At 42.4% G+C, this 22,474-nt stretch overlaps 2 protein-coding genes across 2 annotated transcripts in view; one reads left to right on the plus strand and one right to left on the minus strand.

Annotated features, from left to right (window-relative positions):
• Positions 1-669: 669 nt before the first annotated feature.
• On the plus strand, positions 670-4,425 carry T265_14029 (hypothetical protein; the record flags this gene model as incomplete). Its single annotated transcript, XM_009171699.1, has 2 exons — positions 670-836; positions 4,212-4,425. Coding segments are annotated over 2 exons (381 nt in total), but the record flags the coding sequence as incomplete, so codon positions are not given.
• Positions 4,426-11,311: 6,886 nt separating this feature from the next.
• The window catches only part of T265_06412 (hypothetical protein), a gene marked incomplete at both ends in the record, with an annotated part of 37,274 nt that continues 26,111 nt past the window's right edge, over positions 11,312-22,474 (minus strand). The window contains one exon of the mRNA XM_009171670.1: positions 11,312-13,614. Coding sequence (XP_009169934.1) covers positions 11,815-13,614 — 1,800 coding nt within the window. The remainder of the gene's footprint in view (positions 13,615-22,474) is intronic.

Below are 22,474 nucleotides of genomic sequence, written 5' to 3' on the forward strand. Positions count from 1 at the left end.
ACGGTCATATTTTTAGTGTATGACCGACTTCTGTGCCCGATGCTTCAAGACCAGTGACACCTTTTCTTGAAAGTTTGGAAATTGAAAAACTTAGGATGCGAAATTCTAAACCCATTCGAGTGAATAAAAACAACACTGTAGTATACATATTATTTGTACGTGGACTGGGTAATAGCCTTCCCTTTCGTTCCATTACAACACACTTGTCGAGAAAATTTCGTGTCTGGCATTCATTCAGTTGAGGTTGTATTGAGTATCCCCTTGAGATGCTGCAGTGCCAACTAGACTGCTTGCTCACAAGAGTGGCAAACTATGGTCAAACTGATTCACATCGATAGAAACTCTAGAGGTTTACATCTACAAGAGAAGTATGGTGCCTCAAATCCAGTCGATCACGAAACTTCTGGTTTTTAGCAAGCATAGGCTCGTGCCTGTGCTTGTGAAAGGATAAGTTGGAGGAATTCTATAGAGGAGAATGTCGGTAGCTCAGGTAGCGTAGATGGTCGTTGGCTTGTTCGCTGAGCTGGGCAATTTGGTTGCAAACGCTTCATCACCAATCGAGGTGACATCATCAGTGCGTAGTTGTGCGTAGCGGTGGGTTAGTGGTTGTTGTGGGTTAGTTGTTGACACAACCACTAACCCACCGCTACGCACAACTACGCACTAATGATGTCACCTCGATTGGTGATGAAGCGTTTGCAACCAAATTGCCCAGCTCAGCAAACAAGCCAACGACCAAGTTGGAGGACTGTTCCACAGCTTACGGTGTGGGAGGATGAAGATATATCAGTGTGGGATTGTATCACGAATAGCCAATCGAGTTTTTGTAACTGTCGGTTAGTAAAAATTTCCAAAAGAAAAGTAGGGGCTATTTTGCAGCATCCACATGCCGTAACTCACAAATCGGCTGACGGACGGGATAATTTTGGGGGTAAGGTAAAGACGATTAGGAATGATTTGATTATTGAGAGAGAAACGTGTGTAATAAGTACGGTGAATGTGACAACTAACGAAATGGATACATTTTCAAAAGTGTTTTGTTTGTAACTATGTCATGACCAATCCGAGAATATCCTAGCTACAAGTTTTTTTGGTGCAATTAATTTTTTGCTGGGTAACCACTAGTGATTATTGGGGAGAGTGGTATGTGCAGTGCACCTAAGCTGTTTCAACTTGAACTGCTGGAAACTTAGCTATAGAAAAAGGGGGTAGTAACCCGTTTCGCCCTCATACTTGCAAGCCCTAGCCTCTCCAAATTCTGCCCAAAATTGTGCATCTCAGGAACCGTTGAATAAATAGTGAATCCAATTTTTGCAAGGCTCATTCTGGGGGATTTTGTGATTGCGTGCATTTTACTTAATTTGACTGACAACTAACAAGGCCATTTTAATCGCGACGGTATTTTGTGAACGAAAACGGTGACAGGACGACAATTTGAGGTACGCTACGCGCGTTTACACTTGCGGTTTGTACTTTGTTACCAACCTAGAAATAAATTTTACGCTCAGAAAATTATCGTGTGGAAGTGGAAGAACAAAGAAGTCCAAAGAAACATACAGCAAGAGGATACTCTTTCGAGTGAATCAAAAATGCCGCTTTAGATTATGTCTATTCGGGTCACTCAGGGTTCTCGTGTTACGCATTTGATCGCTTTAATAGTTGATCTTTTTCTTTTATAAGTAAACTGGTGTATTTTTGCCCAGGAACTCAGTGGGCACTGATGCTAGGCACCGATCCGCCCAGCAAGTCTGAAGTGCGAGCAGTAGGACAGTGGTTTTTTGAAGCATTATTTTAGTAGAACCTTGTCAGTAGCTTTCGTTTGGACAAACTTGTGATATACTCTCGCACACCTCGACAGTTTGGTGACAATGTAGTTGAGTGGATGGTAGTGGCTGCCGGGTGATTATGTTTATGTGGAGACCGGCTGCTCATGTAAGTAAGGTGGTCGCTGGTTCGTTCATGGACTTGATGTTAGCGAAAATTAGTGCGAAATTTCTGTGGTGGTGCAAAATTTGAACAGCTGATCGTCATCATCGGTTGCGGTCCGGATTTTAAGGAGTCAGAGAACGAATGATCATCAGCAATAGACCGGACAACTCATACAGTGAAGTCCGCCAGCAGGAGGCTGTTGCTTTCCTAATTGACCGAAATTTTGTAGAACTATTTTTTGCATTTTTGGGCGAAGCTTGACCGTATATGCCGAACACTAGCACATTACTTTGATTAGTTTGTCTCAGGGACAATTAGACACTCTGTGGATTGATTCCTCGAGGGAGAGGGTGTTGAAACAAGCAGATAGTTGATACGGTTTGAGTGATTAAAAATGTCACTATGATCTCCTTTATGACCTTTTGGATGGTTGCCGTCCAAAACAAGATAACTGATGACTAATTTGATTACTGAAGCGTATTTCGCTGACACCAACGACTTGAATTTCGCATACATTGAGTTTCACTGGAACCAAGGCAGGGCAGTCCACCTGGTCGCCGGTTTGGTTTAACAGCTTTCGAGTGTTTCACGAGTCCAAGACCAGTTGTCGCTTCTCGCTTACGCGCATAGAACGGGAATACTGTGGGCCCGCACCAACACTGAAGGATGTGTAACTCCTTGGTCTCACAGTACCTAAAAATTTTTACAGTCATTAGTCACAGTTATTTAATTCATTTTTGGCGGTCGTCGGCACTGAGCTGACTCCGATCGGTCATGTAGGCTGTATTTTATTAGCTCCCTACCTCTCCGATAGGAAAGTTAGCTGCTCGCACCCAGTACACATCCGAAAAACCCAGAATGTATGACAACCTAGTCGTCACATACTAGGGCAGTGCTCAGCGTCGGATGACGGAGTAAGACCATATTTGTTTACCTCCCTTACAATGAATAATCCTAATAATGGGCATATTTCACGGTTAAAACACGTCTCATCAATTCATGCTACCTTATAGGATGCCTAATGAGAAGTGTAACGGAGACAAAACGGATAAGCAAGCGAATAGACAAACAGGCAACCGAAATTGGAGATATAGAATGACGACCCACATAAGGGCGGTGGCACTTCCCTGGACGACATGCTCTATTGTTGCCTTTGGATATGCAAATGGCGTAACGTACAAATATTCGCAATGCTACCTTCAATGGCAGTCAAGACAAACACAGTCCACGTGACAGAGCATTGATTAGTTTGTGGAGTCTCGATTCAGTGGCGCTTTAATTCTGGTTGATTGCTCCTTGATAAAAACCGTCCTTGTGGGTGGAAACGACGGCTTTTAAAGATCTAAGATCAAGCTGAAACTGAGAGCCTGCGATCAGTAAAGCGAAAGAATTCAACAATAAAACCAAAAGATCGAAAGAATTAGGCTCATTACTGGCCGTCGCTTGGCCTGACATCGAGCTGATATACTGGACTAACAAAGAGGCCGAATGGAGCACGTAATAATAGCATATGCATTCCACAGAAAGTTTGAAGGGCGCACAAGCAACATATCGCAACCTGGAAATACTCATACCCACTTAACGTTTCTTCCAAACAGCGTAATTCATAGAACTGTCTTGAATTGCACAGCATATGTTTTAAATCATCACTCAACTCAAGCATTCAAAAGAAAAGCAGCCTCCCTACAGTGTTAGCCCTTTTATTATAGATCGGTTTAATTAGTTCAAATTAAGGTTGCCGGTTCCAGCGTCTCGAATCAAATTTTCACAACGCCAAACTTCTTAGAATCCGTGATTTAGTGACGCAGATTTACGGACGGATGGAGAAACCACCCGAACTGATTGGTTGAGTATGAGAAAAAAAGTCAGTTCATCGGTTATTTCATCTGCAGTGGAATGGACAGAACAGAATTGCAGGCAATTTTGATAAGCCGTGTGCATTTCTCGGCAACGGAGATGGTCACAGCGCTCTATCGGGTGAATTCTTCCTAATTTTCTGTTTATTTTAATGGTGACGTGTAAGTAACAAGTTGTTTTGGAGATGCCGTGTGGATTTTAAGAACCAATGGGAACATTTTTGTTTTCATCTGTCCTACCTTCAAGAGTAAAACTATGGCAGTTTTCTGATGAAGTATCGATCAACTATATGAATACGGAGCTACACGTATGACTCAGTCAATGTGGGAGAACGTTTTATGAATGGCGTGTTTTTCATCTGGGGTTGTTATCACTTATGCATTTACTCTGGCCTATTCATTTTTGATTGCGTTTGAAATATTTAGGAGTGAAATAGGCTCGGTTTTGTATTCCATTTTCCCGTCTTCCGGTGATCGAAACTGTGGCGGCAACCTGCTACTCACTCAACCTACCTACCCACTCAACCCTGCACTTACGATGTCACCTCGATTGGTGATAAACGTTTGCGTCACCTCGATTGGTGATGAAACGTTTGCAATCCAACTGTCAAGCTCGGCGAACAGACCAACAACCAAGCAAAAGTTGGTTGCCAGAAACTCAACTATGACTAAATGGGACTACACTGAAAACTTATTTCAGTGCTGTTAACGGTTGAGATCCCTTAGTTTCAGCGATGACGGCATAGTTTGAAACCAGTTCTGTGCCTTAGATCGACCACCAATTAGATAGCGCACATGGGTGTCTGACCGTTATTTGTGAACTCAATTTCGTTTCATCACAAGAAACTGTCGGCAATGTTTTCTTGCCCTCAGGAAATTCTGTCCTCCTTTCAAGAGGATATTAACTTCATGCTGACAAACATGTGAATAGCGTTAACATTATTTACTGTCTATAATTCACTCCTTCTGCGGAATTTTGGTGGTCTAGTTTAGTGAAACATTCAAGATCCCCTAAATCAGATGTTTTATCGGAAATCGGTGTACGTTGGCTGACATACACAGCGGAGCATTTAGATAATTGACTTTTGGTGAACAGCACTGAGAGAGGAATGAAAAAGGGCATATTGATACGGGCGATGGGTTTTCAGAATGGGTTATCTACTCCGAAATGCGAGCAGATTATAATTGGATTGAATGTAGACAATCTTATACTAAAGGCTAGAAGATTTGTCCTACGCAGTTGAGTAGGGCTAAGACTCTTTTTCGATTACCGGAAATAGTTACTGAAACTAGTAGTAACTCACCTCCATTTCAATATCGGGACTTTCTTGGACCCACTAGCTCACATTATTCAGGGCTTTCGTCTACTTATTATGTGCACTTTGTTTCTTGATCTCAGGGTTGTTTATTCAAAATCCCTCGGTACCGCCGTTTTTTTAGAGAACTACCCAGTTTCGTACGACTCTTGGAGAGCCCATGACCGGTTTCGTCCTTAAAAACATCATGAACGAGAGATTCAGGTGAGTCTGCCATCAAAATCAAAGTAGTATGGAAATGAGTGTATTTCGCTAGCCTGGGATAATGTTTATTGAAGAAAAACACAGTAGCTTGATAACAACTGATCGTAGTACAAGCGTAAATTAGGGTGACCTTTGTTGTTCAAAATGTCGTCATCGAAAATCGCATCTGAAAACTTCGCTTTGGAGGTGTGCCAAAACCGTTTGGCGAGAGGACAGTGAAGCTTCGCTTCACAGACTTTACTAACATTTAAAAGTGTGGAATCAAGCCTCAAGGTCACAACTCACATTGACTTGATAGTCACATGTGGCCTGACCGTGGTCACAAGATAACGCATTGCACTTAACTAAACGCTTGCAAATATGATGGCCGTTCATAGGCCGTGTGTCAAAAGCACGTGATACTTTACTAGACAACAACAACTGAACTGTCAATATCGAAGTGATATGAACGATTCAAATGCGATAAATAAAATTAACTGGAATGCTGCTAGTGGAGCTGAAACACAATAAAAGTGAGAGGATGAAAATATTTCCGCAATTCTCGAAAAAAACTAGTACTTTAGAGGACACCCAAAATATGTCTGGGACAGTAGTGTTATCTCACTGAAGGCTGGCCAACAAGAAGCATAACATACTCTTTCTGCAATCATATTTTTCTGAATACTCTTCATGAGGGCACGATAAGACTTTTCACTTCGTTTGAAGTGCATGCGGTGAATGCAGCCTGAATGTGATGCGTATCCTCAGAACTTGTTTATTTCTGGGTAGCCTCCATCGTGGTTTCTGCGAGACCAATAGTCCACTATTATCTAGAATACTTACGCGTATGTAACATCGCTGCTGTAGGTGTGGCAGTGAATAAAATTTGATAGACAGTTCGGTCAGTCAGTCAATTCAAGGGTCTTATCGGACTTTTCGCTTTGAGGTGCAGGCAGTGTGTTCAGCATTGATGGCGGTGTCCAACATATGAAGTAGATCGAATAACAAACACATCTGACATTTAGCTATTACTGATTTACTTTGAGGACCAGTTCTGCTGCGATATACACTGAATGGCTCCTGGTGGTTGTGCTTATAATGGGATCCCACTTATGCGCTGCACTTTATGCGATGATCCCAATTTAGGGAATAGTTGGGCCCATCTATAGAATGGTGAAGTGGGCGGGGAAAGGGGTCATTTGAGCAAGCGAAGTAGATCGTTGTTGGTCATCACTCGGAGGCTACTGAAGTATATTCGGTCTTCGAGTTTATGGCCTGCTTTGGGCTTTGTTACAGAGAGGTGGGCCCAAACCTCCTGTGCTGTGTCGATATTTGGGCCATTTGGGTATGAGCTACTCAGTTTGCAGCACATGTTTCATTTATTGATCGGTCAAATCAAACTCAGAACAGTGATTAACTCAAGTTCAATGCGATTGTTGACGTTACGGTTGTACGAACTTTGATCCTGAAAACCGACTGGGCCAGCTCAATTAGGTGACATTTCTCTGTGACCAAAGTTGGGCTGTCTTAGATGAGTTCGACTGTTGAGACAGCATTTTCTCGGATCGGTGTAAGGTGATATTGTGGGGCCTTCAAAGCGAGAAGTCTTATTTCAGAAATTCCCCCTCCCACACACATCTTTGAAACTTCAGCCTGAGTAGTTTGAGTCTGTTGATAGGTTTACTTATCTTGACACCTTCATAAGCCCTGAACACAATATGAGAGATAAAATCAACTCACAAGCCGCAGGTGATATTCCCCAACTTGCTTCATGAATGCATAACACCAAAACGAATACGATTGCAGCCAAAACTTAGGGCTGTGAAACTTGGCCTAAATACCTAAATGGTCAAATGGCTAGAGAAAAATCTCAAACCGATATCTCGTAGGATTTGTCATTACAGCCTTCTAGACACGTATAAATTCGCTGATGCAAGCAAGCAGCAAATGATCTCATTAGACATATCTATCCTTCACTGACGCCCCACTCACATAATCATCTCTTTGAGTACGCGAAAGAAGAAAGGTTTGAATACTCCAACTAACGATCTGAAGGGACTACAGTTGCGACACACACGTGATATGGAATTTTTTTCCAACGAAAAGCTCTACAAGCAAGCTTGAGTTGACATAATAGGCTATAGATTAGGCCCAGTCTTCGGTGAATTTTTTTCTGGAAAGCCTTGAGCGACGCCAACTCCGCTTAACTGTAGACAAAGCGCACTTATGCCGGCAACATGTAGGCGATGTATTCGCCATAACAGACAAATCATCACAGCTGCAAAAACTTTTATCGGATTTTAATTAGGCCTATCGACCCATCCAGTTTACATCCAAAGAAGAAAATAAGGGCTGATTGCAGTCATAGGATGTACAACTGCTAAGAAAAGCTGGTTGCTTGATCAAACGTTTGGTTCACTGGAGACCAATCTAGATGAAGCACTTAACTAACGTTAATAGTTGTATCTCGATGGAAAATAAACGAAATTTAGTTCGGTGTCCTGACAAGAAAAACCTGCTCCGAAAGCGAACATAAAGCCTAAATCCACAAGCTAGTTGGCATGATTCGTGAATATGACCATCCGGACAGGTTCATCTCAAAACATAATCTCTGCAACAATGAACACCAAGACCGAAAGAAAAACCATTTCCCTCATTCTTTCTTCAAGGGGGATCTGGCCGAATGCTATCGAACTCCGCGTCTGCAGAACACACATTAGAAAGCACTTCCAGTCACTTCAGTCAAAGTGTGGTTCACGACAATTCAGCTGATGACTCTATATCTCAAAGATGGGCTGGCGGTCCGTGCTCATGATTGGTTATCTACTCGTTCACCTGCTAAGGTATAGCGAAACACATAGTGCGCAAGACACATCACAAACACAAGGGAATAAAGTAACATAGCGCATTTTGGTTGGTAACCGGATAGAGGATGTCTAATGCTAAGGCAGTGGTCAGTCACGTGGTTGATGCGAGTTAAGCCATTAATTCTATCAACGCATTCTGCACACTATACTGACCAAGATTCGTTCAGTATCAATGCCTGAATACAGACGAGGCAATCGCTTTTGGCTCATGCAACCCGAGTCTGTGAACTCAGAGAACATTCCTTTGCGCAATGAATTTTTCGTGATTTGCTCACGTGACCTGCTAGCCAATCAGTTAGTTACATTTATACCCACAAATTCCCCTTAGTCCTCGCTTTACTTATATAGGTTGCTCGCTTTCAGATTTGCAATCCTTCGATTTGTATTGAATAAAAGAAGGAATCACGGAAACAGCAATGTTCTTCAGTATGTGTCCTGTGGGTTAAAGTTATCCCAAGCGACATTCATAAATTCTACTGTTGAAGGAAATACACCGAAGTGATGTTACATCCGATCGTCACGACCTAGTGGCATCTATCAACTGGTAACTATTGCTAACAAAGTCCGTCACTGTGTCAAGCAGCATTTCATTCTTCACAAAGAGATGAACGCATTCACCACAAACACGGTGGGTCGACAGACATCTAAAAAAGTGGCTGAACTAAGGACTACATTGGAGAATAACAACGCCCGTAAATCCTTCCCGATTGATTGCTAGATTGTATTCATAACTCCATCAAAATGGAAGGCATACATTTAAGTATTGTTCTATGGTCCGAAACTTTACCGTTCGCGTAGTAGACACTCAGTTTGAAGACATTCGTAGCCGTACGAACCAGCTTGTACTGGTGCTCCGCAAAGCGAATATCTACTGAAATTATTTCGTATGAATATATGTTGCTCTGCAGCTGGAGCCCAATATTTTATTGGGATACTTCGCAAACAAAGGATATTAAAGCCTTGAGGGAGAGAGGATATAATCTTTACCAGACCGGACAAAGGTCCAGCTACTGGTGCTCTCGGCAAAAACAATACATTATCTCATAGTGCGTCTGATGCAACCGGATTTACCAAAGCAACGAAGCAAGACCGTATAAGAAATGTGAAATCTCGGAAAAGTGACTAGTTGAAACAACCAAAGAATAAAGGTTATATCACTGAAATGCAGTAGGAATGCTTGAAACCCACGAGTCGGCATTGCCAAGTATGCAGACCCTTTCAAGGTTACTAAACTTTGTCTTGCACGATCATTTTTGCCACAATCGAGTCTTATCCCGATGAAAATTGTTCTCTGATTGGAAAAAAACTTTAATGTATCCGCTAAATATTATGTGATCGGAAGCTGCTTGGAATTTTTACTTCATTGACTCCATCCTCAAGGTCAATTTTACTCTGAAGAGCCATCGTCATACTGTACGCTCAGCATAAAGCTTTTGTACAGCGAAAACAATAACAGATAGACGGATGGATTACTTACAGGATTTTTATTTGGATTAGGGTTGGAGGTTGTTCGGCTGAAACAATTACACCGTCCACTTTCCGTAAGCGCTTTGTTGTCATAAATTCTTCACACCATCATAAAAATGATACATCTACATGTCCATTCCGTATTTCTGCCATTGTGATTTCTCGCGAAAGGGGGAACTTGTTACGCTTTCTGTTTTCAGGATTCCGTGCTTACCAGAGTACGGAATAGTAAACCTCAGATTAAATACCTGTTATTTCTGCTATCTCACAAAATATGGCAGCTTAGTTTAGATGAAATACAAATGAAACCCAATCAGATGTCAGCCAACAAAGTTCTCAGAATCGGTGCCGCTAGATGCAAACACTAGGTGCAAAACTGCGCTTTTGCTCAAATGGCCCCAGTGGAAAGTGGCTTGCTAGAGAAATTTGTGCTTCGACACATCAGGCGGTCAATCATCGTTGTGATATCGCACGCCCACTCAGCTGAAGCGAATCGCAGACCAAATCAACTTGCCCTAAGTGGACAAGAGAGATCCAAAGCTGACTATTGGAGCGCAATGACCAATAACCATTGATCAATGCAGCGCACTCGAGGACACCCTTCGTTAGTTGTCTGCTGCTCCTATCAACTTGAATACTAAGCTGCCCATCCGCTTTCCTCTGTTCCATTGTTAGCGAATGCTTCACAAACAAGATGACATGTATGACACCGGGTCTGTTGCCAGTGACTCATAGCCCATTTCATCCTCCAAGTCGTTTGATGAGCCACATCACAACAAAATGCACTATCTATGACTGGATTCTTGTGATATCGCACGCCCACTCAGCTGAGGCGAATCGCAGACCAAATCAACTTGCCCTAAGTGGACAAGAGAGATCCAAAGCTGACTATTGGAGCGCAATGACCAATAACCATTGATCAATGCAGCGCACTCGAGGACACCCTTCGTTAGTTGTCTGCTGCTCCTATCAACTTGAATACTAAGCTGCCCATCCGCTTTCCTCTGTTCCATTGTTAGCGAATGCTTCACAAACAAGATGACATGTATGACACCGGGTCTGTTGCCAGTGACTCATAGCCCATTTCATCCTCCAAGTCGTTTGATGAGCCACATCACAACAGAATGCACTATCTATGACTGGATCCGATGGAAGAGCGCTGGTCGTGCTATAGACAGTCAGGTCAATGATTTGAGTAGTTCTCCAAAGTGTAAAACGGTTTTGTTGACGAATTTTATCGACCAGTTTGCCCCCCCCCCTCTACAACACTCAACAGTTTGGACTGAAGGTGATAACTTTGTGTGTATTGAACTTACCCAGTTGGCGACAGCAGCCGTGGTCACCTTTGAGTCAGAGTACTTGCATCTATATCAACTTGTTCAACTTAATCCCATGAAGCAATTGAACGGGACAGAAATATTTCAGTTATGCTCAAGTAGTAATGCAAACAACCATGAGTAACTTACTCTGTTTGCCTTTATTCGAAGGGTGAGAAATAATTTTAGTTGGCCTTGGGGATGCAACTTCTGTGGACGGCTCACTACATATCATCACATTATATTTCTACATCATACAACGTGCACTTCGAGCCCATTCTGTGAATGTAGTTTAGGCATATCCTGATAAGTCATAGAAATGTGAATTTCTCTCACGAAGATGATCACAAAGTAATACTTGAATGTGTATTCTGATCTTTGAAAATAGAAAAGAAAGACAGAAACATTGAAGAAAATAACTGTTTCTTGTTTTTTTGTTGTCTTCGTTGTATCTGTTGTTTGTAGCGTCACCAAATTCTCCAACGAGAGTAAATCACATGGGAAACGAACAGTCTGATTTCTAGAGAAAACCTGGTGAAAAATTATGGTTGTCGTGATAGTGGCTCTATCATACATACAGTAAGGAATTAAGATAACAAAATCAATGATTCTCATGAGTTTGAATCAGACAAATGCGAGCGAAGGAAAACGATAGAAAATTACAACGGCCAAGCAGGATTTCTCCGTTGCCTTCAACTTCAACCAGAGAGCGACAAAGCAGAACACTATCTAGTTCTTCCAATAAATTACACAAATAAGCGAGCTTAGAAGACTCACAACGGTATTTTCAAGAACTGGTTCTCTTGGTGGCAGGCAGGAGCACACCGTGGGTGACAGGTTAACCGGGGAACGTGATCCCTCTTTCTGTAGGTTTTTGTAATCACTCCGCAATGTGCGGGGCGGAATGGGAGAACCGCGTATCATTTACACCGTGTTTTTTGGCATGTAAGGCCAGGTGATCACTTCGAGCGAATGCACGGCCACACATCTGGCAATGGAAGGGACGCACCCCAGTGTGTTTTCGAATGTGTCGTGTTAGTTCATCCGAACGGGCAAAGCGCCAATGACATTCCGTCCAGGTGCATGCATACGGTTTTTCTCCGGTATGTGTACGAATATGAGCTTTGAGATGAGAACTTTTCGAATAACTCTTCTGACAACCGTTGTAAGTGCATCTATGCACCACAGTGTTCAGGCTGTTGACGTTGTTCATATTGCTGCCACTTGGCATACAGGAATTGGGAACAATGGGCTTCTTGGGTGAATTTTTGCGCGTCCGCTCACGTGTGACTGGGCTCAATTGATTTGTTCGGTTCCCACCGAACTCTTTTTGTGTAAATGACCGTACAGGATGCATCGATTCGTAGGTTTTGCTACCAAGTGTATTTTGAGATATTACATTGAGCAGCCCATGACTGGTATAAACTAGAGGTTGTTCCGAATGAGTCATGAAATTGATCTCGTCTCGTTTTACAACTGGAAACTCCTTGTGTCCGTCTTCATTCTCGAATGGTGAAACCAATTCAGTGAATACTCGTCGACGACCTCTAGTGAAAAGACCAGTCGAACCGGCTTTCTGAGAAGTGTTGTGTACATGACGAATATTTGCATCGTTATCGAGCCTGGCGAACGTGCGACCAGTACAACCCAGATCTGAACTGACCATAGGGTATATGTAGTTTGGTTGAGGCACCGGAGCATAACATTCTGCGGTCGTTCTTTTCCACGTATCCAAATGCTCCAATTTCGAGTCTAAAAATGGTGAGTTCTTCGACTGGGGGATGAGTTGTGGAGTGGTATAAACAGGGCTTGTTAGGGTGATGTGTGATTCCGAGCTGGAGGACGTGGGGATTGAAACAGTTTGAGGCAGGGTTTGGGACAGGTAGGCCTGTACATGTTTGGGAGGATTGGGACATTGGAGAGGCTCAGAAAATTTATTCGAGGAATATGTCAACTGAGAGTCAAACTGAGGCGCACTTTTACCCAGTAGTTTGTCAGAAGACTGTAGTCCGTTTTGAGTTGATTCTTGAGGTCGCCATATTGCATCAACGGAACCGAACTGACTCCAGTTGTTCCAATCAACGAATTCATCTGTCTGTTTAATCGGATTGTTTTTCGTGTTCAGCTCAATTTGTGTCACGTTTTGTTCCCCGTGTATTTGTTTGGACTCTGATCTCTCAACTTTGGTCGGTTCGGAAAACATGACGTCACAGTTATGCTCTGTATCCGATTTTGTATCACATAGCATTAGGTCAAATTTTACCGGATCTTTGTTCGTTGTTGGGTTCTGGGGAGGATAGGAGGCAAGAAGTTGCTCAGCGATTTCTGACATGTTAAACGAAAGTTGAGTGGAAGAAGCACGCAGGCTGGACATGGACGCGCTGGATGATACCAACGAAACGAGTTCCGGTTCACGCATGTGCCGGGTCTCGCATTCTGAACGGGATGCTAAGGGGAGGCTTGGATCTTGGTAGGTGTTGACTAAAACGTCGACGGTCGGATGATCGGGAAAAGTGCCGGGCCAACATGGTGGGAAATCGTTTAGGTATTCGGTTTGTTTGGACAGTGGGTTGTTCCGACAGCAGTCAATTATTGCACGACCTTCATTGATTCGGAAAGGATAGGTGCCGGAATTTTCTTCTTCTGCAGGGTTAGAGGTCAGCATGACGTTCGAAAGTTTCTGAAAATGTAGAGAACGTATGATAGGATGCGTTTGCTGGAACATATGCAAAATACGGGTAATTCAATGTTTTCAGTCACGGATTCTAAAAAAGTGACGGATTCATTTTGATAATTTAATCGATTAGTTTTGTCCTCCGAGGAAGATGACTTCAGTAAATACTAAGTGATTTTTTAAACATTCGGTACTCTTATGGGAGAAAGTAAGCCCTAATTCGCGAAGTTCGCTCATTCCCACATCGATTCAGCTTCAATAGCGAACTCAAGCAGATCCAGCTGAGTCTCTCCTTTGTGATGTTCTTCAACTGCGAGTGTTAAAAAAGCTGCCTGGCCTTTTAACTGGTAAACTATTTGAAATAACACAGTATGTTAAGGAGATTCCGGCACCCTTATGAGTAGTATCCTCGGGAAAAAACTAGACGTAGTTCTTTTAAGCGACAGATCTGGTCATCGGTCACATAAGCTGTGCTTAAAGCAAGTGATCAATCATCGTTTATTATTGCCGGTCGGTGCAAAAAATGATTTGCATGTTTAAGTAAAGGTTTCCACTCGAAACAGCTTTCGGCTCTAAACAGCTCTCCATGACCCCCAAGCTATCACGGGGAGTTAGGCCTGCAAGGAGGTCAAAAGTGAACTTCTGAGGTCGTGCATAGATTAAACTGATTTTTAGCCCTTACCGGCTATTCACAGGTGTGCCTATGTCTGGGTTTGATAAGTGCTGTACCCATCCAAATCACTTTGAGTCCTCACAGGCTTTAAAACCGTCACTCTCCGGTCTCACAACCTCGGTGAAAATTGCATCCAGCTGCTTGCACAGGTAACATCATCTAAATTTCTCGGGTTCCATATGCCGGAGCAGTGAAGCTGGACACGGATGCTAACTCACCATGCGTTTGTTCGTATTTATACATGACTAAAGCAAAAGTCACGTGAATGCATCTGATAACCAGACACAGCCATTCCTATTACTGCGTCCAAGCATGTTTAGTAAAGGAATTAGTACAAAACTCACAAGGGTGGCTCACGCGACACATTTTGGCGGAATTGTCGAGCAAATACTTAGTGCTAAGAGAAAACTAAACCCACGGATGCTAACTCACCATGCGTTTGTTCGTATTTATACATGACTAAAGCAAAAGTCACGTGAATGCATCTGATAACCAGACACAGCCATTCCTATTACTGCGTCCAAGCATGTTTAGTAAAGGAATTAGTACAAAACTCATAAGGGTGGCTCACGCGACACATTTTGGCGGAATTGTCGAGCGAATACTTAATGCTAAGAGAAAACTAAACCTGTGAAATGCACTCATTTGCAAACTAATTCGGTTTTTCGAGAGACTCATCTGGAACCCAGCTGAATCTCTCGGTTTTGATGTTTCCACACAACTGAATGTGCTGCACCAGGCAGCCTCATGTTTCAGTCGCCACGATATTCGAGATATCGCGATACATATATATTTTTTACAATCAGTTCACATTCAGTTGGCTATTTAGAGTGTTTTCAAACCACTACTAACATCCACAGAAGAGACTGATCTTGGTCACATCCTCCGGGTAGTTCTTCACGGTAGACAGATTTGTATGCCTTAGAATCCCAATGAAGACCTGCAGGCTCCATTTGACTATTCCATCAAAAAGTTCTGTCTGTCTGGACACGATTCACCTACTCGTTTATCGGTTAAAATAGTCTTTCTTTCTAGGGCAGCTTGCCAAGCAAACTAGGGATATTTTATCAAGACGTATCATCCAATGGATTTTTACTTAACAGTAGAGCAGACTGAACCAGAAAGAAAACCAGAAGAGCCAACAATCACGCGTTTCGGTGATCTAGGTTATGCGGAACCGATTGAACCGATCCTTGTAATGATAGTGGCGCCTCAATTCAAGCGGAACAAACATTTAACAATCAAAAAACCACTCTAATTGTCTCGTAAAAGTTTACACTTCTCATTTCGTTCCCGCTTAGAGAAGAACATCAGTAGGAGAAACCCAAAGGAAGTACTACACTATGCAATTCAATCTGACTAATTTGACCTTCTGGACATATCAATAAATCCAGTTGATTTCGAAAGCATGTGACATTAAGTTCACCTATGCAACTAGAACAAGGCAAAAAAGTGTGGTTCAAGTCCAAGCACCCCAAAAGATGCCGTCAACTTGTGGTCAAAGCTGTCAGTTTTCCTTTTATTTGGTGTACAACTCAGGGGCATATTACGTATTCATAAAAATGTGCCAGGTTTACACAATTTTATGATCGTTATTCATGACAGATGGCATCTCAACATCGATACACCAGAAACCCCAAAATTTGAGCTAGAATTTCTTCATGGCATGTTTGTACCGTGTATAAGAGAGCTTCTTCGCGTATTACTTTTAGGTTGCGGCGGTGCACCGACAAAATTGGTAAGTTTCAGTCACAGCGTACCTCGGACTAAGTGCCAAGTTTTAATTTTTTCAACGCGTCATAACTAGATAACGTGTGCGACCTTCGTTAAAAATAGTCATGAACCGAATGCTCTGGCCAAAATCTGACATATTTTCGACTCATCACGACGAAAGTCTTAGGTGATGTGATAGATACATATCAGACGAAAGTTAGAAGAGACGGTAACGATATCAAGGAGTAGTGGTTGCAGGCTAGCCTCGCATGTCAGATGTCCGGGGTTCAAATCCGAGCACGGCCATTGGATATGCACTGCTGATGAGCTCTGATAAGAGTGAAACTCGAGTCCAGTCCTTTGGTGTGGACACACCGGAATAATTACGCCAGAACAGGGACACAGCGGTTCAAACGAGAGTGGTGTGGCTATGAACAAAATATCAAAATCTCTGGAATATCCTTACAACTAATGCCTATGTCTAGGTTTTTGTTGAACCGTCAGACCGATAAACGGGCTCAATAAGAAACAGGTAGAATCGCAGTCTTCAGTTTGCGGTTATCCTCGTTAGATTCACAGCCAAGTGATTGTAATTTTGAGGGCCATGAAAACTCTTTGTGTGTTTCTATTGGGCCGCGTTAGAAACAGTCCTTTCTCAGGCTGGTCGTCAGACAACCTATTCAGATGTGGATAAAATGTGTCGTAAACTTTTGAAGAGTGCATTTGGCCTCCTAGTCATTCAATTAAACGGGGATCTATGGCTGGCTGCTTGAAATTTGTGGGTTCCAATGCACACTGTTTCGTATTGAGAAGAGACTGTTTGTCAAAATAAACAGAAGCAAAACGAAACATCGTAAACCTGGGTTTACTCTAAATAGTAATTTCAAAGTCGCTTTCAAGAAATCAGCTACGAAAACACCGTTTATTTTTGTAATGTCTGAAGGGCAAGTTTACAATTAGAAATTCGACGCTGCACGTAAGTCACAAGGATTCTTCATTAGTGTCCTTTGTACCGTTTTTTGTAACCTAATCAAGTACACTTTGATTCTCACAGCCCATAAATATAGCATTGTAACTGCACACGTAACCGTTTTCGACAGTTTGTTTTATTCTTCGGTACCAAAGAATGGTGAAAATTTCACACGATTCATAGAGATGAATGTGGCTGGGATAGACTCACACAAAAGTGACCGGATTTTACGGGGAAAGTCCCAAATTAGCCTATACTGGTTCTATAGAATGCTGGTTGCACACGAAGACGTATTAGATCTAGCGTATTGTTCCCCATTAGGCATAGGTATCTACCTGCACCTTCTGGGAACCTTTGAAAATCAGACGAGGACTCTGAACATTTGCGAAAACTCCGGACACATCCCATGTACAGCCAAAACTTTCATTCTGAAGCTTCATCTTTATTTGTTTTGTGGTCACGTTTGACCGCAATGCTGTCGGAGTGGAAGTGTCATGGATACAGTGTCGACAAGCCTGCACAAGCCAAGTCCATTTTGTTGTTACCAGTAGTAGGACCGTCAACTAGATGCAAATAGTCATACTGCATCTTTCTATGTGGAAATTTCAACAATAAAAGGTGATAAGCCCAAAACTCGTTTGGAGTATGTAGATCAGTTAGCCAGTGAAGGAACATTACTGCAAAACTGTGCACTGAGAACCGTAATGAGCGTTTAGATTACAGTAGTAGGATTACGAAAAATCAGTAGGATAACCATTTAGGATCTACTACACGTAATCTCAATCCACATCTCGACAGAACCCACAAATGACAGGTGACAATTCGTAATCTTGATAGGGACATACATACGCTGATAGACAGTACGTACGTCTGCGTCACTCGGTGTACCACCGTAGCCCACAGAGTGCTTACCAAGCGTGAGGCAGAAGTACATCCTGTGGGGACAAGTCACGCCCCAGACGATTGATCAGTCGGTCGACAGACAGTGTAGATATCCTGTTGCCGAAATTACGTTTTTAGGCCTATGTGGTACAATGGTACAATAGGTACAACGGTTTACCTATCCCACCCAAGGATCCTGAACATCGAGATATAAGTGCAGAAAGTCCTAGTAGCTAGTAGCCGAATAGAAGGACAAAATCCTTGGAGCAAATCATGGGGTCATGTATTACCCGATAATCCCAAATACCCATTCCCGAGCTGTATTTTCAGTGATGCTCATTTTGGAATACATACTCTACAGTATCTCAAAAAGCGAACCAATCAAACGAACAACAAAAACGCTCCTAAATCGGACCCTTTCTAGTTACTCAACATCATCACCATTATCGACATCATGACATCAGTGTTCAACACCGATGCTTCACTGTCGTACAACCATAATTTATTTGAAAACCTAATTGTAAAGAAAAGAATAAAGGTGCTCGGAAAAGGGACTTAGTACCAGCTTACTACAGTTGTTTCGAGGTTGCTACATCTCCAGACATTCACTTAGGCAATTTGTATAGAAACTGACAACAAGAACGCCAGTGATATCGGTTAGCAGCCATATCTTTCAGTGTTACCAACAAGGCGCAGTGGGGATCAAGCGGTCCCCATCCTGGAAGTTGAGTAGCACAGACTGCACCCGAGCGTTTCGTAATCTCCTTCCTCTGTCAAATCAGGAGTTGACGACCTCGTTGCTTACACCACTCTGAGTTTGGCGTGGAAATCAGGACTCTCTTCGGCAAACGGGTTACTCAACAATTGCCGTAGAAGTTCGAGACTGGCATCCCGCCCACAGAACACAGTTAACGAGACAACATTCCGCAAAATAGCAGGCTTTTACCATCGGATAGATATGTTTCTGTTTGTTTAGCTGTCAGGAACAGCAGTCAGTTCATCATAAACTGCAACAAGATGTGAAATTTGGAGTAAAGTCTCAATATGAAAAGTGCAAGGCTCAAATGCCGTATAATTACTGTGTCGTTGTAGTGGACTTAAGTAATTAAGTGGATCATTCAAGGTAATGGCAGAAAAGTCACTGCTTCCGCATGATTACTATCACTAGTTCACAGAAATCGGTAGGCTATTGAGATAGCAATAGCATCAGAGAATTTAACTATTCGTGCTGGACAACTTGGTTCGTTTGTAAGTTTGCATACCAGTCGTGTGTTACAGATCCTGTTTTCGTGTTTCAAACGACTGATGCGCCAAACTGCATGTGATAGCATTCAAAATTGAGTTTGATAGTGGTAGTGTAAGAAATAGACTGAATGGATAGAAAACGCGTTCTAACCAGACTAAATAAAATCGGGGGTTGTAGCGTAAACAATATGTCGGCGTGGTTTGAAATGGTTATGACAAGTGCAATACTGCATGTGATTACGGGGCCGAAAAGTGGTCCGTTGATAGAACGACTGTCCTTTACCCCAGTGATCGAATATTTGGCTGTTGTGCGCCTAAAAATGGCACACTACGGAGCAGTTGTTTAGATGGAACGTCATTGGCTAAATTAGACCGAACAGGAAACGTATTTAGTGCAACATCTAAATCTATGACTTTATTCCAAGACATCCGGCTGGCCCCATATGTGTCGTGAACAGGTCCGCCTCATCAGATGAATTTCATTCAAACTAACAAATTTCGAAGCACGCTGTGGTCAATGACGTATTAATCGTTGGTGCGTTATAGTAGCGGCAAGACCCATATCCCATACTTCCATTGAGTTGAGGCGAATCAAGGAAAACAACGGTAGCATAAATGAAAAAGAACCAAACGAAAGGTAGTGATGCCGATGAACATTTGCATCAGGAAATCTTCAAAGCGTACTGACAAAACTGCATGATATTGCAGACTGTATGAGCTGCATTCAGGAAGAGTGCCATGCAAATGCATATGCGTGGAAATTCTCAGCTGCAGCCTTCATTTACGTGTCAGAACTTCGTCCGGTAACCTGAACATCGCGGGTTTGAATATCATCTCGAGGTTGGTCTTTTCATCTACATTAGGGACATTTATGCACTTTATGCAGATTGTACAATTTTTCGTCTCTTCTACAGGCCAGGCTTCAAATTATTGTTAGATCAGGGTTGCACGGCGATCTTCTGAGCGGTTCAGAGTTGATGTAATCGACTTTGTTTTTAACGATGTGCAATTCGGATTACCTCCAAAGGTGGGCTCCAAGGTTATCAGCTAACAATTGACTACGACGTACAACGTACGTCTTTGTATTTCTCCATAGCTCTACAGGATACACTGATCAAAATTCAAGGTTTACCAGCTGTCAGCCCCTAATATTCGGTGCTCTTGTCCCTACGAACCTGCCATCATAGAACAATATTAGGTAACGGCTAGTCGCAATTAATCAAGCTTGAAGAATCGTCGAACTTTCAACAAATGCCCAAAAAGTTACGTGAGCAAAGCCACGCCAAGTGAAGTTTTTCAATTTTCGCTCCTTCAAAAAAAAACACGAAATACGCGCAACTTGCACGAGAAGCTTTCTTAACGATTGTAGCATCCAGTGCTTCAATGTGTAGACCTCTGTCAAGAGGAATTTTTGAGGCTAAATCTCACATTGTGATCCTGGAGTTTGTTCAACCAAGTCAGAGCGGTGTATATAGTAATATCTACAAGCGAAAGCTCAATGAAAACGACTAATCAGCACTAGACAATAGTTATACAGACCATCACCATCTCAAATTATACTCTAATACCCTCGTGAAAAGAAGTATGTTTTAGGGGAAAACGTTTAAGGTGAAAACTCCGAAGACTAATTCTTCAGTAGCAGAGAACTCCCCAAGGGTCCCTCATCTAATTCAAGGGAAGGTGGAATTTTGAAAGATACCTGATCAAGTGAACCAACGAACCGCCTTCTATCGACAGAGTTACATTGCATACAAAGGAGTTTGGCAATGCAAAGCATTTTAGAGGCCATGAAGAACCTTTGGAGACTTTCTTCCGCTGAGTAATGAGATATTCCCGGTTCAGATGAACGTGGCACCATAAGACCCATATATTTTCCTCCCTTGTCTGCCGTGCAATATCGTCCCTAGAGGGTTGATTTCTCTGAACTTGCTGCCATTCGTTAATTAAAAGTGGTACAATATGGATAAAACCGACGAAAAGCACCCACTTGCCCGGCTGATGCATGTCATCGATTTGCACCTGACTGGGGCTTGGGACAACTCATATCATATATAACTGTCTGAATAGCACATGGCCATTGAATCTATTTTGACAGGTACTTTTTCCACATTTTCTGCGAAATGTTTAGCACTATACTCAAACCATTCAACTGAAGGAAATAGAACGAAATAGATACATAAATTTTCGCTTTGAATGACTTGAAAGTGTATGGAATGAACTACACCCCTTGGATACGGCAGCCCACATGGAAGCTGTTCAATTAGGACAGACTTCATGGTCATTTTACAGTGACTTTTGTGTAATTTAGACTGCGATCAAAATTTTTCTGGACAGTCTATCTACTGCTGTGGCATCCTCTGCGTGCTTTTCCCCAAATGTGGCGGTTACCTTATTATGTAGTCAACTCTGTGTACATATAAATCGGTTCATTGTAACTTGGTTCGGAAAAGAAGACGTCCCAAGCAAGCATTGTCGGTTATATATTCAACGGTCTGTACACCATATTTATTCTCTAATTTTGGGTGCTTGGATTATGCAGATAGGCTAACCGTAGAAGACCTTGCCAGGGACACCTGCTTGAGGATCATACCTTGGAGGTTTCGGCATTCGTTCGAACATTGTTATCTGTCGCAGTTAGAGGCAGAGTTGCGTTCGGCTGTTCTGTTTGACTCTGTAAACTCCGTCTTCAGATCAGTGGTGGTTTGTTTGGTTGATCACAAGGCTCAGCTGTTTAAAATCAATTTACCACTAAATAATTACTCGCTTAAAAGTGAAGTGAGTCATTTTGGTCTCCTAAGATTCCGTCTCACACTGTGTTCCCTGCAACTTGTGTTTTCTTGTGAAATTTTGTTAGTCCAGGTCAAATATTTTTACACCGATCAGTTATGAGCAAAACAGACCCCGCGACAAATAGTACTTCGCTACATAATTTAACAAGCGGACCGAAAATACTTCAGTCATTCACTGCTTATCTAAGTATATGTCCTGACTTAAACGTTGACATTCCGAAAAACATGTGCACCCTCTAGTTATGCCGTAGCCAGCGAAGTCTACTTAGCCTAACCGTATTAGTTGGAATGCACTAAATAATACCTAACAAACAGTGTGAACTACAGAACCGGGACGCACTCTTTCCTCCGCTCTAATGTTCGGTCGTAGTAAAGTTCTTTTGAAGCAGTAAAAATTGAATACAAGTTTTAGAATCCCTTTATGCTAGTCCGCCTGGCGAATGATAGACCAACTAGCTTAGGTACTCACAGGCATCTGTCCTCTCCAAACTGGAGTGTTTGGATTAACAAATTCGCGTCCTACTGTCATCATTGCTCTCCGGTTCTGAACCACACTGACTACTCTTCGAACTGTGAATTTAGGGACTAGAAATA

Source organism: Opisthorchis viverrini (genome assembly GCF_000715545.1).
Source record: "Opisthorchis viverrini unplaced genomic scaffold opera_v5_132, whole genome shotgun sequence".
Lineage (NCBI taxonomy): Eukaryota > Metazoa > Platyhelminthes > Trematoda > Opisthorchiida > Opisthorchiidae > Opisthorchis > Opisthorchis viverrini.